General features: G+C 33.7%; 1 protein-coding gene across 6 annotated transcripts in view; it reads right to left on the reverse strand.

Annotated features, from left to right (window-relative positions):
- CSMD3 (CUB and Sushi multiple domains 3) overlaps positions 1-16,769 on the reverse strand; it is a 710,416-nt gene that overhangs the window by 155,725 nt on the left and 537,922 nt on the right. For all 6 annotated transcript variants that reach the window (XM_040546910.1, XM_040546915.1, XM_040546914.1 and 3 more), the window contains one exon: positions 10,687-10,803. In XM_040546910.1, the coding sequence (XP_040402844.1) occupies positions 10,687-10,803 (117 nt within the window). The remainder of the gene's footprint in view (positions 1-10,686; positions 10,804-16,769) is intronic.

A 16,769-nucleotide genomic window follows, 5' to 3' on the forward strand; every position in this document is an offset into this window, starting at 1 on the left:
GACCTTAAAGACCATCTAGTTCCAACCCCCCTGCCATGGGCAGGGACACCTTCCACTACACTAGGATGCTCAAAGCCACAGCTAATCTGGTCTTGAACACATCCAGGGATGGGACATCCACAACTTTCTCTGGGCAACCTGTTCCAGTGCCTCTCCACCCTCTGTGTAAAGACTTCTTCCCAATTTCTAATCTAAATCTACCCTCTTTCAGTTTAAAAGTGTTACACATTGTCCTATCTCTACACTCCCTGATAGAGTTTTTCCCCGTCTTTGCTGTAGGGACCCTTTAAGGCCCCCTGAACTTTCTATTCTCCAGGCTGAACTTGCCCAGCACACTCAGCCTTTCTTCATAGAAAAGTGTTGTGCCAGCCCTCTGATCATCCCCGTGGCCCTCCTCTGGACTCGCTACAACAGGTCCATGTCTCTCTTCTACTGTGGGCCCAAGAGCTTAACACAGTATTCCAGGTGGTGTCTCATGACAGTGGAGTAGAGGTGAAGAATCACCTCCCTCAACCTGCTAGATATAGTCTTTTTCAAGCAGCCCACGGTATGGCTGGCTTTCTGGACTGCAAGCACACATTGTAGATCATATTTAGTTTTACATCCACCAGTTCTTCTCCGCAGGGCTGCTTTCAATCCACTCATTACCTAGCTTGGTATTTACATTCATGCTTGGGATTGCCCTGACCAAGGTGCAGGACCTTGCACTTGGCCTTGTTGATGAGGTTCTCACAGGTCCACCTCTACCCCTTTACGTCCCTCTGGATGGCATCCCTTCCCTCCAACATCTTGACTGCACCACTCAGCTTAGTGTTGTTCAAAAACTTGCTGAGGGTGCACTCAGTCCCACTGTCCATGTCACCAAGATGTTAAATACCGGTTCCAATACAGACCCCTGTGGGTCTGATCACTTGTCAGATGTTCAGGTCTCCATTGACCGCAACTCTTTGAATTTGACTATCCAGCCAATTTCTTATCCACCAAGTGGTCTATCCACTTATCATAGTTTCCAGGAGGATCTACTCCATGATCTTGCCTGGCACAGAGGTGAGACTGAATGGCCTGTAGTTCCCTGGATCTTCCTTTTTTCCCTTTTTAAAAATGGGGGTTATGTTTCCCCTTTTCCTGTCGCTAGGTACTTCATCAGACTGGCATGAATTTTCAAATGTGATGGATAGTGGATAGCATCTTTGTCATATTCTTATTCTAATCATAGATGGATAACACCTTTATTTGCTGATTAGCAGGTGGATAGTGATTTCTTGTTCGAGGCTGCTGTTCTCTGCCCTTTATATAACTTCACACTCATACTGGACACAACACCAGCTCCTCTAGTCAAGCAATGACTGGCACCATAAAGAGAAATACGATAATTGGACCGAATGCTTGATGTGTCTGAGTCTTGCTTGGAATCCTGATGTGTACTCACAGCATTATACCTTAGGCTAATTCTTTCATAATGTTTATATATATATAACATATTTTTATCATCATTTTTTTTCCTCCTTCTTCTTTTCTGAACATACCTGGAAAGACGTAGTCTAGGTATCTTTAATCTGAGCCTTGTTCATTGGTAGGTCTCATCCCATGATAACAGTGTATCTCATTGTCTTACCAGTGCATAATAGAATAATATAATCAGTTATAGCTTAGTAAGTCTCGTCTAGTTGAGTGTTGCTTTCAGAGAGGCTTCACCCTTCAACAACATACATGCATATGTATATGCATCAATATATATGCATATATACTACTTCTCCTATTCAGAAGTCCACTTCCATACTCTGGTCTAACTGACACACCTCAGGCAGAACCTAGAAACACTAGGACTATTATTCTTCACATGCACTGGCTTTGCACACCTGTCCCAAAGAAGAAACCCAAAGTGTTCTCTACGTAGCAACTCAAAGCAAATAGCTGCATTTTGGCATTTTAAAATGGTTTCTCAAAATATATTTCCAATTCTAAATTCTTACAAAAGTTTATTTTTACTACAAAATGTATGCAAGTGTCTGGTTTCATTTTTTTTTTCCTTGGAGGCTTTAACCACATTTTCCTGAAATTTACTTATGCTAATAGAGTAGATGCAATTCAGTTCTATCCCAAAATTCACTTGAACACTTCTTTTTAAATGACTATAAATAAATAATTGGATACAGACAGGAAAGCAACCTACTTGCTTCAGTAAAATAAACAGTGCTCAGAGATTTGGTTGTAAGACTTCAGAATAATCACCCACTTCTGCAGTCGGGACTGCAAATGGAAGAAACACTATGCAAAGTTTAGCGAGAACTGCAAATACTTTTTTATTTCTTTTCTAAACAAAGGCAATTGCAGGAAAATCACTCAGATAAATACTGAAATTTTGAAGATTGTATTTATATACACAGAGTGGTGAACACAGACACCTGAGTCAATGCAGATAAGTTTACCTGTGAGAGTAATGATTTATATCCAAACGAATACAATGAAGAGGAAAGGTGACAAACATGGGCTATAACTACATGAGCAGGGCCTAATACTAGAAAGATTTATAAGTAGAGGACTTTTGCAAAAGGATCTTTTTGCAGTTCCTTGATCCTAGCCTGATCCAACTAACTCCTTCCCTGAAATATAGCATACTTCAACATGGAAACCTGGATTGCACAATGACTCCTCACTGATTTCCTGGCTATGTTTCTCTGTCCCTTAATACCTCTCAGTGAAACTTCTATATCATGGAGCAGGCACTTGGAGATTCCTCAGCTGTTCTTCTAGACTGATTTTCCTAATGATTTTTTGCAGCTACAAAGATGAAAAAATACAGAAAGAAAGGGAAAAAAAAAAAAAGAAGAAGAAAAGGTCTGATAAAATGGCTTATATCTTCTGGCAACTGAAAATACATTTCACTTTAAAGTTTTCAGATTATTTAAATCACATCTACTGACATTTATGAGCAGCTAAGTAATGATGATTAGTCATTCCTTTTATGAAACCAGGAAGAGTTATTTCCAAAACTTAATAACTCAGGTACAGGGCAAAATCTAGCAATCTTGCTAGTAGAATGCTATTTGCTTACATGAAGTCCAGACAGGTTTGTGGGGCTATGATCTGCATTTTTTTACAAGATTACATAGCCTACTAGTTAAAGAGCTTTCTGTCAGAGTAGTTGAATAGAATTTTAAACTTTCTTTAGGCTAAGGGAAATTGAAACCTCATTTCTATCATTTGAAAAGTGTACCCTATCAACCAAAATATATCTTCTTATAAGTAGGAGCACTAATGACCTTTCCAGATGTCTGGGATTTTATGCAGTCAAATAAGCAAAATTAATGGTTCTAGAAGAATCACAAGGTCTTTTTACATCAGGAAAGATTGATGTAACCCCTTTCCCTCCTCCTTTGCCCCCCTCCCCCTCCCCCTCCTTTATTAAAAATCTGTAATCCCTAGGAATTAAGAGAAGAACTACAGATTTCCACAGTTTAGCTGAGAAAATTGACCCTTGAATCATAGGTTTCTGTGGAGTAAGGTTATTTTCTCTTCCACTGGCTTTGTGTGCAGTTTGATGTATTCTGAGGTGGACTGTGGCCTTGTTCCAAATGAAGGAATGAGAAAGGCTCTCTTCTAGTGCAGACATTTGTATGGGAGCAGGGGGGAATGCTTCGGAAGTTTGTGGATCAAAAGCATGTAATTTTGCACCTCCTAATCAACCCCATGCTGTCCAGTATTGTGGAATGAGAAAGCAGTCTTCTCACTCATACAGAAATTAAGAATAAAAATGACACCTTCTTTATAAACATAACTACAGGTTAAAATGATTTAATCAATGGCAGGTAAGGCTTCTGGCATTGTGTTATTAAAGTACTTCATTCCTGACCTGAGAAGTGAACTTAACAAAAATCAGAACTGTATAGAATATCAGCCACAACTCAGTCTCCCCTTCAGGGCAGCAACACGCATCAGAAAGCATATAAGTGACAAATGTAATGTAGTCTGTCTTCTGTCATTTGGAGTCAGGAACCCAGATGAATGTCAGCTGTTTTAATAACAACCTTTTACAAGGCTGTGAACAAGTTTTAATAATTAAATATTTGGAGCAGCTGGAGTCACACTGCCTCCCTCCCCCCCCACAGTTTTTTCTAGAAATCTTTTATCAATTCATTGGCATTATACTCACATTAGTTTACTTATTTTGAAGAAATTAATTTCTTTGAATACCACAGATGTGGTCTTATCATCATTGCACTTTGTTACAGGCTATTAGTGAGGCAGCTATACTGTTGACATATCTTTATAATCAAACTCAATAACTTAAACGTTAGTGGTCTGTTTTAAATTGGATATTATTATATTAAAAACACCATTAAGGTTTGAGCCAAAATTAATCATTTTTATTGAAAAAAAAATCTAAAAGCAGTTTTGGAAAAAAATTATTTCAAATCATATTAAGCAACTAAAATAGAATAGCTCTTCAAATTTTACTTCAAAAACACGCTGACTTGTTTGATCTCCTTTAAAAGTCACCCTATGATGACTGCCTTACTGGCATCTGCTCACTTGGCAAACATGTTAAGCATTGAACCAATGAATGAAATACTCCCCAGCTGTGTGTTTCCGTATATAAAACCTAACAGTCCCTGCTCTAATAAACCTAGGAGACTCATAGATAAGTGGAAAGTGATGTGAAATGATCTTCTAGCACCTCCTTAAATTATATAGTCAGCATCTAAATGACACAGATTTGGCTTTGAATTAGAAAAGCAAAACAGAAGTTAAGAGTTATATAACTTACACTCATCTTTGTTATTCCAAAATTGTAGACTGCAACATTAAGCTATTTTAAAGAGAGCAGGTAACATACTAATTTGTGTGAAAATATTAAAAGTGTGACAAAAATATATATTCACTACCTACCAGGTGTCTTCATACAATATATTTTTATTAACTTATTCATATAGACTGAAAATAAAAAATAATATTTTAGCTCTGTGTTTGAGATAAAATGAAAAATTATATACCTTTGACACTTTCACATTAAAACATGCCAAATCTTCAAATATATATTTTTTTACATCAATAGGAAAATAATTTCCTAATATAGATTCTTGCATTACAATTAATTTTATATCAAATTGTGAAAATATTTTTCACATACAGAGTATAATCAGCTACATCCTATGCATTTTCATAGTATTTATTATATAGCTACATAATAATTTTAAGTAAAAAGTTAACCAAGCCTTAAAAATATTTTGTGTGTTTCAAACAGGTAGTTTATTCTGTATTTTTATTCAAAATACTGTACAATAAATGTATATTCAGTCATTAAATGTGTACTGAACACACAATACAAATATTGAATTTCCACTTGGGGGAGAGAAGGGTGTACTATATGCTTCTAGTAAATGCACAAAATTTACATATTTTTCTGGCTCTAGGCAACCTGATGCCATTCAGTATTGCCCCCTTCAGCATTCTTCACTATCTCTCAAAGTTAACTTGACAAAACAATCACATGAAAAGTCAAGTACCAGCCACAGGTCAGTCTACTCAGAGAATTTTCAAATAAAATTTTCTGGCAACAAGCTAAATCAACTTAATGCAGCATTTACACTAGTGCTGCAAATGTTTCCTTTCTGGTATAATATGTGTCCATGTTGATACTACATCATAGAAAAACTAACCAATCAACAAACAAAAAAACACTTTACCAATTGCATGTCTGATTGCATATTACTTTAATTAGGTTTATTATCTTTGGAAAGAAAAAAAACTCTTCTGTGTCTCCCTGATACCTTTTGGATGATGATGTCTTAGTTCTGGCCAGGACTCCTAAATTCTGTCACAGATGACACTACCACTTATGAATGAAGATCAGTTAATTGTCCGTAGAAAATTACAGAAAAGGACTTCCACACATTTTAATGCTGAGCTCTTGAAGCTCAGTTTTAAGAATATACTAAACATTACATTTATGGATACTAGTACAAGATCCTTTGAAAGTCTCACAGAAACAGAATGGTGTTAAAAAAAAAAAAAAAGGCAATAGGGTGATAGAGTTGAAAGAATGCTAAGGGAAAAAAAAGGGAGGGGGGGCTCAAGCTGTCTGTCATTTTTGATTTTAGTCAATCAGTAAATAATCTTTCCTTTGTCCTGGAATTAGCATCTTGAGACTTTATGGAGTTGGGTATATAAGCATTTGGAGCAGTCTTAGTGGTTTTACTTCATTTTACTGACAAGTGACCATTGTTTGGACAATGCATTCCTACCAAAAGTCCTACTGACTTTGAAGTGGTTACTTGTATGAAAAGAGGGTAAAAATAGAGTAAGGTTCATAGAATAAATTTCATACCTATGGCAGCTTTTTTTATTTTTTTATTTTTATTTTTCATATTGCCTTCTATGATCTGTAACTACCATTCAGCAGAGTATTGCTTGGTGGAAAATATTAAAGCTAGACATTTCCATCCATTTTAATTTAAGACGGAGAGTTAAATCCTCCACATTTTAAAAATGTCATTCTATACATGTCTGTAACGTTTCTAAAATGAAAGTAAGATGCACACAGCAGTGATGATGGATTCAAGTTATTAAAAGCAAATCTTTACTCAGCTAAGTATTTTCATAAATACCATTTGCTTCTTATTCCCTCTTGATGTGGGGTTGTCACTTGAGACATGCTGTTACTTATGATCTGCCCTTGACTATCTTTTTTTCTTTGCAAATGTAAACTGAGTTCAAAATCCAATGAGTACTGAAATAACTCTAGTGTAACATGGCTTTTAAGTTGTTTGATGATTCTAGATACAGTGAACTGTCTACTGGAAATCACATGTTGACAGCATTATTTGCTCTTCGTGTGTTTTTACTCGCAGAATGTAAATGTACTTTCCAGAATTTAAAAAGAAAAAAAAAAAGAAAGAAAAAAAAATTACTCTTTCAAGGATCTTTTCATAAAACAATAAATAAATAAATAAATAAATATGGTTATGTTTGTTTGTTTGTTTTCTTTCTCTCAATTGCTTATTAACAATAATTTATTGATGTCTCATAGCACAAAAAATCCAGAAAAGACACAAGGAAAAGATGTCTGTGAACACAAGCAAGCATATATGGCTTTATACTGTTATTCAGGATCTGAAGAGAATAGCTGATTTTAAATTCCCTGTTTACACTAAGGCAGTAAACTAGGTCTACCTTCACTGCCAAAATTCTAAAAAATGTAGTCCCGAAATGATGTTGTGTTTGTCAATACAGTGCTTGCCATTCCTTTAATATTAGATCTTGCTGGAAGTGTAAAGCAAATATAGTCTCCATAGAAACTAGAAAATTTCCCAATCATATGCAGGTTTTTAAGCTTCTTTTTAGGGAAAGAAAAAAAAAAAAAAAAAAGCTGTGACATAAATTTCAAATTTTTCAGTGGTTACCACCTCTTGGTTACCTTGTTTATCTTGGTTATCTTGGTTACCAAGAGCAGTTACTTAATTTTCTGATAGCATGACTTCTAAACCACATTTCTATACCTTACTGTTTATGTTCAATTTATCTTTTTACTCTAGCAGAAAGGAAATCCATTTCCTGAGGCAAGATGGTATAAAATTTATTTTACTGTTAGTAATATTAATTTTAAAACAGGAGTATAGACCACACTGTTATGCAGAGAAGAGCATACACAGTAGTTCATGTGCATCAGGAAAACAAAATAAAATCTTAAATAACTGCATTTTAATTGTAACCAGTGCTGGATTTCAGTGTTGAACAATTAACAATCATTACACTATTTTAAAGTATCAGTGGGAGGGCATCAAAGAAGATGAGTCTTCCATGTTTACAAAAGACTGCCTGTGGCATACTGTGTGTTTTTGTGAATAATTTATCTTCTAGCTTAAACTGTCACAGTATGAAATATTGCAACTATGATTTTGCATGACAGAATAATGAAACAGTGAAAAAAAAGTCCACACTGCAATGACTTTTCCACAGAATTTTGGGCATGAGAACTCGAAAAGCTGTACATGAAATAGCTTTTCCTTTCACTCCATCAAAAACTAATCCAGGCCAATGAGTTTCCTCCTGCATATTTAATATATAGTTCCATTGTTTGTGTGTTTTCCTATATTGACCTTGTCTAATGATTTTTGAATTGTTATCTATTCTAAGATATCACAGAGTGTATTGGATGCAAAAATAGTTCCTGGAGAAGTTCCATTAAGCAAATATTTGAATTCTGTATTTCACATTGAAAGCCAGAATGATAGGGAAGATTATGGAAGATTAGTTTTTGCTAGTTTCTTTATGTAAATTACTGAAAATTATTTTATGTCAGCAGTTTTGCTGGAATACCCATTCATTCTCACAAAAGTTTCTTTCAATTAATAGCTGCTGTGCCATCATTAATGACAAATCTACATGTCATAAAGCACAAATGGATTCAAGATGAAATCTAAAGGCTTCATTCACAAAACATCCACATAGCATTTCTTGGGGACCATCCTGTCAGTGAGTGATCCCTACACCATATATATCAAAGCAATATAATTTAATGCAAACTATTTTGTTAATGCAATGTTCTCTATCAGAACCCAAAATAATAGAATTATGGGTAATACAATTCCTAAAACTGATCCTAAGGAGCTCAGCATTAAAAATGTATGGATGTCCTTCTCTGCAACTATATTTGAATAATTTGCAATGAGATAAAGATAAAAGCCATTAGATCAAGCATATTCATTACACTCAATTCTTTAAAATTTCAGTCTGAGACAAGTAATTATCTTGAGTTTGGAAAATGTGTTAAGATTAAATGGTGGTCAAAATTTTTGTGTTAAATAAAGTCATATTCTTAGGTGTGATGTGTCTATTAGAATTGTTTGTAATGGTTGTTACTAGGAAAAAAAATAAAGGAACAATATATAAAAAAGAAAAAGAAAAAAAGAACACAGAGCACTATATAGTTCAACCAAAGACTCACATTTTAAAAGTTGAGCTTTTGGTTGAAAGGAGTTCTGCTCCCTATTAATGTAGGAGTATCATGGAAGAAAAGCAGCTAAAATTGAAACACTTCTTTTGGCCTATTCAATGTATGATATCACCCTCATTTTTGAATGTCTGCTGCCAGGTATATTTATTACCTTTCCCTTTAAACACACAAGTATTTATATTTTCTGTCTTCACAAAAGCAGGTTAAAAATTCTCATGATATATTTTACACATGTTTGGTGTTTTTGTCACAGTATGCTCTTTAAGCACAGGAAAAAGAAAAGTTCCATCCTGAGACAGGACAGCAAAAGAGCTATCATATCATAGTCCCAATAACTCACTGATTCCTTTATAACAGGGTTAGTTATCTAAATTGTGATTTCTCAATTTCATAATAGCATTTTTTTTATATCAGCACTGTGAACAGCTCAAGAAGAATTTCTTAATACTGTTCCTAACATGCTTACTGTGGGAAGAAAATAGCATTTGTCAAATTATTCCAAGTAACTATGTAGAAAGTTCTATACTAAGTAATGTGTGTGGTTTCCTTCCCCCCATTTCCATAACTTATTTTGGGAATTCTGTCTTCAAGTTTTTTATCCTCTGATTGCGGAAGTTACAAAATTACATTTCCATCCAGAATGTCAAAGATACAAAGTACAGAGCAACAACATTTCAAATGAATCCTTTATTACTGAAATTGTAGCTCTTTGAGTATCCTCATCTGTGGCATTAACTAACTAAGAAGTATTAGACTGATAGAAATGGCAAGATATAATCTCTCTAGTTTATCTAAATCAGATTAGCTAGGTCAAAAGTGTATGCTTCTTTTATTTTATTATGAAGGAAGATTAATAACATGAAGGAAGATTAATAAATGCCCATTCCCATCTGCAGGCACCTGTTATTTAGTGAACAGCAATAGAAGCAGTGGATTAAAATTAAGTCCTACATAATCAAGCATAAATCTGAAGTACAGATATTTAAGGAATAAATGATATTCAGTACGTGGCACACTGCTTACCAAGGAGTCTAAGTGAACAACAAGCTCTCAGTAGTCATCAAAGGCACTACTGAACAATAAAGTGAGATAAAATCATTCATAAGGACAGATAAAACAGTGATTTAAAAGGCTGGTCTTTTTGAAGTTGTCTTTAAAATATTCATACTATCACCAGAAATAAAAAATGTTAGGGTTAGGAGTGAAGTTTTGATTGAGGATCTGGAAATATACAAAAAAAACAGACAGAGGCATGCTGCTTGAATTTTGTTCTTCAGGAAAGGAAAGACTGACATTGCCTCATGATTCAGAGAAGCCAAGATTATGAAAGCAATATTATCATCCATTTCAGATAAATGGTCCTTCCCCTGCTTATTTGGACTTACTGGAGCTACATGACTATCTAGACCTTTGGCACATGGTCTTGGGTGAAAAAACAACATTAATGCATTTGGCTATAATCAAAGCAATATTCTAAATTACAGTTTGGTTGTCAAAGTGAGATAAAAATAAATGAATGGCAATTATTTCAAAAGATAAGGATAAATGCAACTATTATGAGAAAACAGTGCACTATAAAAATGTTAGACAAAAAGTATAAACAGAAATATCATTTTAAAATAACTTTTTCACATTAGTATGTTTAATATTAAAGCAATCACAAAATTCATCCGTAAGTGTTGAAAACATCCAAGTGGTAAAAAGATCTGAATGAGACCATATCTACTTACCGAATTCCTTAGGAACAGTGATAGAGTAAACACAGTTGTGACCCACACTGTAATTCTTAGGGTAGTTCGGTGATAATACAGTGCCTTCAGAGCCTGTTGACCGGCTTCCACAGGGTGCTAGAAATTGAAGATAAGCAGTTTTTGATATAATATAAAATCAGAAAAAAAAAAAAAAAAAAAACCTAACAGCTAAAGTGATGTGCTGTATGTTGGTATATGGTATAACAGTAAAATGTATTCCTCTTCTACACTAGATAAAATTATGTATCATTTGAAGTACTGAGTATGCTCGACTTTCTCATATATCAAAAGAGAACTGATGACAGTCTGCTGTTTGCCAGATCAGTTATTGTTTCTCTTTAAGATTTATCAACCGTCTTAATAAAATAATGATGTGCTTTAGACACAGTGTACTATTATTCATAGCATACAAAACTATTATTCATTTGTACAATGCTTTATATTCTGATAAAGGCATAGATTATGCATCCCATCAGCACACTAGTAAATGTTTACTCCTGCCAATAGGCTCGTAATTCAAAGTAATGTATAGAACTACACAAATAAGAACGTCAGAATTCCTTGACTGAACATGATGTACCAATTATTTATATCTCATTTATTTATAAAATGATATATATATGGTTATGAGCAAACAATTTTATTTATCATACAAATATCATGTTTATTCTGCCACTAATAGCTATAGTAATTGATAAAATGGGAGAAAAATAACAATACAATTTACTACAACAATGTATTTTTCTAAGACCGACAGAAGTTAGCATTTGGCTTTAGTCAAAACTGTCAAGCAAGAAACAGGGCTTTTTCTTCTCTTTCTTCATCAGATGTTCAGGTGCGTTTATGTGAAATAGTAGTAAGTGTCAGGGTTTTCCTATGGATATGACTTGCTTCTAATATACACTTTGTAATTTAGTAATTGAATCTATTGTAAGGAATAAAGACATTTATTCAGAATATTTCTCCTAACCATTTCAGACTATAAAACATTTTTTGAGTTTAATGGTAACGTATGCATTTAAATACATAAATTTCTTCCATTAAGACTTAAGTGAGATCCTAAAATAAGTGCTACTCAATGTTTCCTATGTTAAACATACAGAAATCTATTTTTTTGTGGTATGCTCTCAAAATATAACCTTATGAATTATATTGAAGAAAAAGACATTTTTTTACTATTATTTCAGAAGATTTTATCTCTTTACTTGTCATACTAAACACAAGCTATGGATTAGTGTAGCTATGAATTATGTATTTTAGGACTACTTTTAGCTAATTCACACAAAATATATACAGTAGAGTATACTGTGGAAAGAACAAATCTTTAATTGCTATAATTTAAAGGTTTGACTTGGTGCTAAGGAACATGGTTTAGTGAGTGATATTGGTAGTAAGGGGATGCTTGGACCAGATGATCTTGGAGGTCTTTTCCAACCTTAATGATTCTACGATTCTATGAATTTTAAGGCTCTGTCATGGTTAGCATGGGTTTCTGTAATTTGCACTAATATGCAAGACACCTACTCTGAGTTACAGAGTAAGCACTAACACTATAAAACTTTCATGTAATATTGTTTTTTTATGGCTAAAAAATAATAATCTCAGTGTCTTCACTCAATCCACACATACGAAATATCAGAAATTCATGCTTCCTCATGAAAACATGCTTAGCAAACAGAATTATTGGTACTTTTTGCCAAGAGGCAATACAGCCTTCGCTGAGCTTCACATCCAAGGAACTATTTACCTTGAGTTATTTGAAAAACACAAAATAGAAATTTTTCATGAGCTGAATCTGGCAAATATATTTTTTTTTATGAAAAACGACCTGCTTATTAGCTTGTAAATATCCAAAATTTTCTGTTCCAGATTTTGGATGAAACAGAAGAGATTATGGAAGAATATAAGCAACAAAGACTAAAGCTAGAGAAATAAGATTGCCAAAAAGCTAATTACTTCCCCTTACACCACTTCCTTCTCTACTGTCTATCAGTTGAATAAAGAAGGTACTGCAACAAATACTAATAATACTGCCCTACTCCAGCACTCATATCATTATTATACTTCATTCATTAGCAGATATAAAACAATGTGCAAATTTGGGGTAAAATTATGATCCCACTGAAGTCAATGCCATTGAAATCAAAAGTATCAGAATTTAAAGAAACAAACAAAAAATCTTCTTTTAAATAAGCATGCATTTTTTTCCATAAATAAATTTTAAATACATTATTTTTCAAAGGCATAAAAATCAAAATTATTGCAAGTTTTCCACAATTTTATTAATTTCAGCTTAATTTCCTTGTCAGCTTCCTTAGTACCTTTACCAAGAAGTTATCACCATTGTGCTTTAAGAATTTCCTGGACCTGTTTGCATTAGCTGTATGGTATTCCCAGTTGAAGTCACCCATAAGGACAAGGGCAGCTGATCTAGAGATATCCCTTAGTTCCTTAAAGAATAAATCATTGGTGTCATCATCCTGATTGAGTGGCCTATTCCCACGATAGCATCTGTTTTACCTGCTTTTCCCCTAAACTTTACCCAGAGCCTCTCAACTGTGTCATTGCCACCTGCAAGCTCCATACAGTCCAGACTCTCTGTTACCTACAGCACCACCCCCCAGTCTCGCCTGCCCTGTCTATACCTTCTGAAGAGCCTGTAATCATCCATCATAAAAACACCAGTCACCAGACTCTTCCCACCAAGTTTAACTTATGCCATAATACTCAGTATGCTGTCCTTGTTGTGCTTTCCAGGATCATCAATGGAACACTAATGAGAGAGAAAAGCAGTTGATTGTGATAAGAATGTGATAAGAGTGTGTTGATGCATTTCTCACTATTTTCTTTAAACATTATTAAGAATTAATGGCAAAAAGTCCTTTTGTACGTGTGCTGAATTTACTGTAATGTTATGTTTCATATAAAATAGCACTCCCTGCAGCCCTTGAAAACATCCTATCATAACAACAGTGAAGTATCACCCACACCCTATCTTAAATTGATAAGTATTTTTATCTAGAAGATTGCCCATCTTGATCATTAGTATTCAGTTCCCTTTGTATGTCAAAGAACTAAATTCTACCTTTTTGTGGCAATGCATTAGTAAATAGTACAATATAAAATGCATTACCATCAGCAGTGACACCTTTCCTTACATTTCAGCACACACTAGTTGGAAAAGGAATTTAGATGATCACAGCAGAGAGCCGAAATAACAGCAGAAACACAAATCCCTGCAGTCTATGCCTAACTACTGCTATGAAAAACAATTTTCTACAGCTCCACGAACACATTACAGGGTTAAAAGCCCCTGCCGTGTGCTTACTGCTCATGTTTTCTATCATGCCTTCACAGTTTAAACAAAAGAAAGAACTCACAAAGAAAAACTTCAGTAAAAGAACAGTGAAGAATGGCCTAAGTATGAGAATAAAGCACAGATGTCTTAATCTTTTGGAGAAGTTCACGTGTTTTCTACGAAATATTTTTTCTGCTGCTGGAAGCTTTTAATTCCTACTACTGCTTTCAGATTACCTAGTTGCTAGCTCCTGCAGATAGGATCTGAGACAATTTAATTTTATTTTCAGATTTAAGTGTCATACTGCACCATTCATTTTTAAGCTGCATTCCTCAGTGGAATCAACAGGGAATACCACTTAAAACTGAATGGTGCGATATGGCTTTATGTCTTGCAGATAAACTTGATTACACAGCTACAAGTATGATAAAAAATGGAGAATAACAGTGCATAAGCTCTGCAAAAAAGAAAGAAAAATGTAACTTGAAGAACTGATAATAGGATACTGAGTTTTTATCTAGAGGGTCACTGCTTCAAAACCTAGACTAGGATACCTAATATTTAGTTGGCCTAAATGATTAGCTTAAGTAAAATACTTCATTGGTGACATGATGTACTTTTTAAATAACTGAATACATTAAATAGTTAATTATTCTTTTTCTAGTCAGTTACAGTAAAATGACGTTCTGTTTACCCTTTTTAACCCAAAAGATTAGTTCTAATGATTTCAGTTGTAATGGTTAAGACTAATATACAGATAACAAGAAAATAAGTATAACTACCAATACAACACCACAATAAAATAAATAAAAATCATGCAAAGGAAATCTTAACAGATAAAAAGGGTAGGCAAAATTCTTCTGAACTTCCAAATTATAGATACCTTATTTGTGGAGATCATTCTGCAATTCTGCAAATGTGAATGTGAATGTGCTGAAGCATATGAAATTGTTTTGACAATACAATCAATGTGGAGAAGACAATTTGACATAGCAATATGTATTTTAACCACTGTTTGGAAATACAGAAATACATTAGGAATAATTAAAACAAACAAACAAACAACAACAACAAATAACACACCAACAAGCACCAAAAATACAGAGAGAGAAGAAAAACAAGAAAGAGACAGAGAGAGTAGCATTACATAGCAGGAAGCAGTACCAAAGAAAATGATAGCAGAAAGAAAATGGAAACATTCCATGTTGTCATCTCTTTTAATTTTCATAACGCAATTTAATTATGGCAATTAAAATTGATTTAAAATATGAGAAAGTATTTCAGGCCAATATATGTTAATAGTATTTAAAATTATTATTTAAAACAGAGACAAGCAGGACATGGTGAAATGCCCTCAGGAACTCAGAAACTTACAAAAGCACAGACTGACTGAGTAAAATAAATTGGAGAGATTATAAAAGTTGAAAATAAACATAAATTAAATACAGAGAAATTCTGAGTATTGAATGTGAAGAGGAATATTAGCAAATGTACAAATGGCAAACCAAAAGCAGGTGTCTGCATATTGCAGAAAAAAATAAATAGGAACATCTTGTCTTGTTTTGGCATTAAAAAAAAAAAATAAATCTGTTAGATCTGTTGTGGTCTAAAGAATTGGACGTTTAGTCTCCAAAAGAAAATAATTAGATCATGGGCAGACTGATCACTTTTCCAAGATGTGGTGGAGATTAAGATCAAGGAAACAAATTGTTCTCTTCTACCACCAACAACAGGAGATGGAATAATTGCCAACAGTTTTAATAAAACCAATTAAGCTTAGATATTCTCATAACTACTTTGGGGAAGTTATTGATTTTTTTGGTGATTCCTGGAAGAATAAAAGATATAAATATGTGTCATAATGGATTAAGTATATCCAAGCAGAGAAGAGAGCGTACTTCACCTTTTTACTATTGGTTATGTAGATATATCACTCCTGATTAATTAATTGTAGCATGAGAAAAGGATATATTTCTTCGGTGCTGGCAATGTTAAAACCACAGACTTTCCTGTTATAGTTTGATGGGTTGTTTTATTTTATTTTCTCTAGAAGAGGAAGGCTAGTATTTCATGTTGAAAGATAAAACTCGTCATGCAAAAAGATTCATGGATAAGTAAGAGCAAAATGGGAAAACCCGCAAAAGGCAATATTTTCAAAATTCAAAAACTTTCATGAATCTGAATGATAAACAATTTGGAAGAGTGCTGAAACATATATAGTCAAGAAAACATGGCTTATAAGGAAAGAATCAAGGAACTCAGAACCTGTGTAGCTTAGTAAGGAGAAAGAAAATTTAATACATTTCAAGAAGGACCGAAAGTACCTCCTAAAAAAACAAAACAAAACAAAACAAAACCTAACTTTCAGCTTGTGTTTTTTTATTATTTTAAAAAGTGTATATAAATATATAAAATTCAATTAATCACATAATTGAATTATTCCTATACTGTTTTATTTAACAATTCATCAACGATTACTTTTCAAACCAACCTCAACAATAAAAAAAAACACATTCAAATAACTTTGCATCTGAATGTGCTTCAGCTTCCACTCCTTGAAGTCTTTAAATGAATAATAAATGTTTTTCCAAAGGTATGAGAAGCAGATTTTACATAGCTGAATATGAGATATGAAATATAATGGAAAATTGTTCTAGCCTAAATTTAGATACAATATATGTTCTCAATTAAATGATTAGTGACTATTAAATTTAACTATATTATTTTTTTACTTACAAATTTTGGCACACTCAATTGAAAGAAT

This window comes from Cygnus olor, chromosome 2 (genome assembly GCF_009769625.2).
Source record: "Cygnus olor isolate bCygOlo1 chromosome 2, bCygOlo1.pri.v2, whole genome shotgun sequence".
Taxonomy (NCBI): Eukaryota; Metazoa; Chordata; class Aves; order Anseriformes; family Anatidae; genus Cygnus; species Cygnus olor.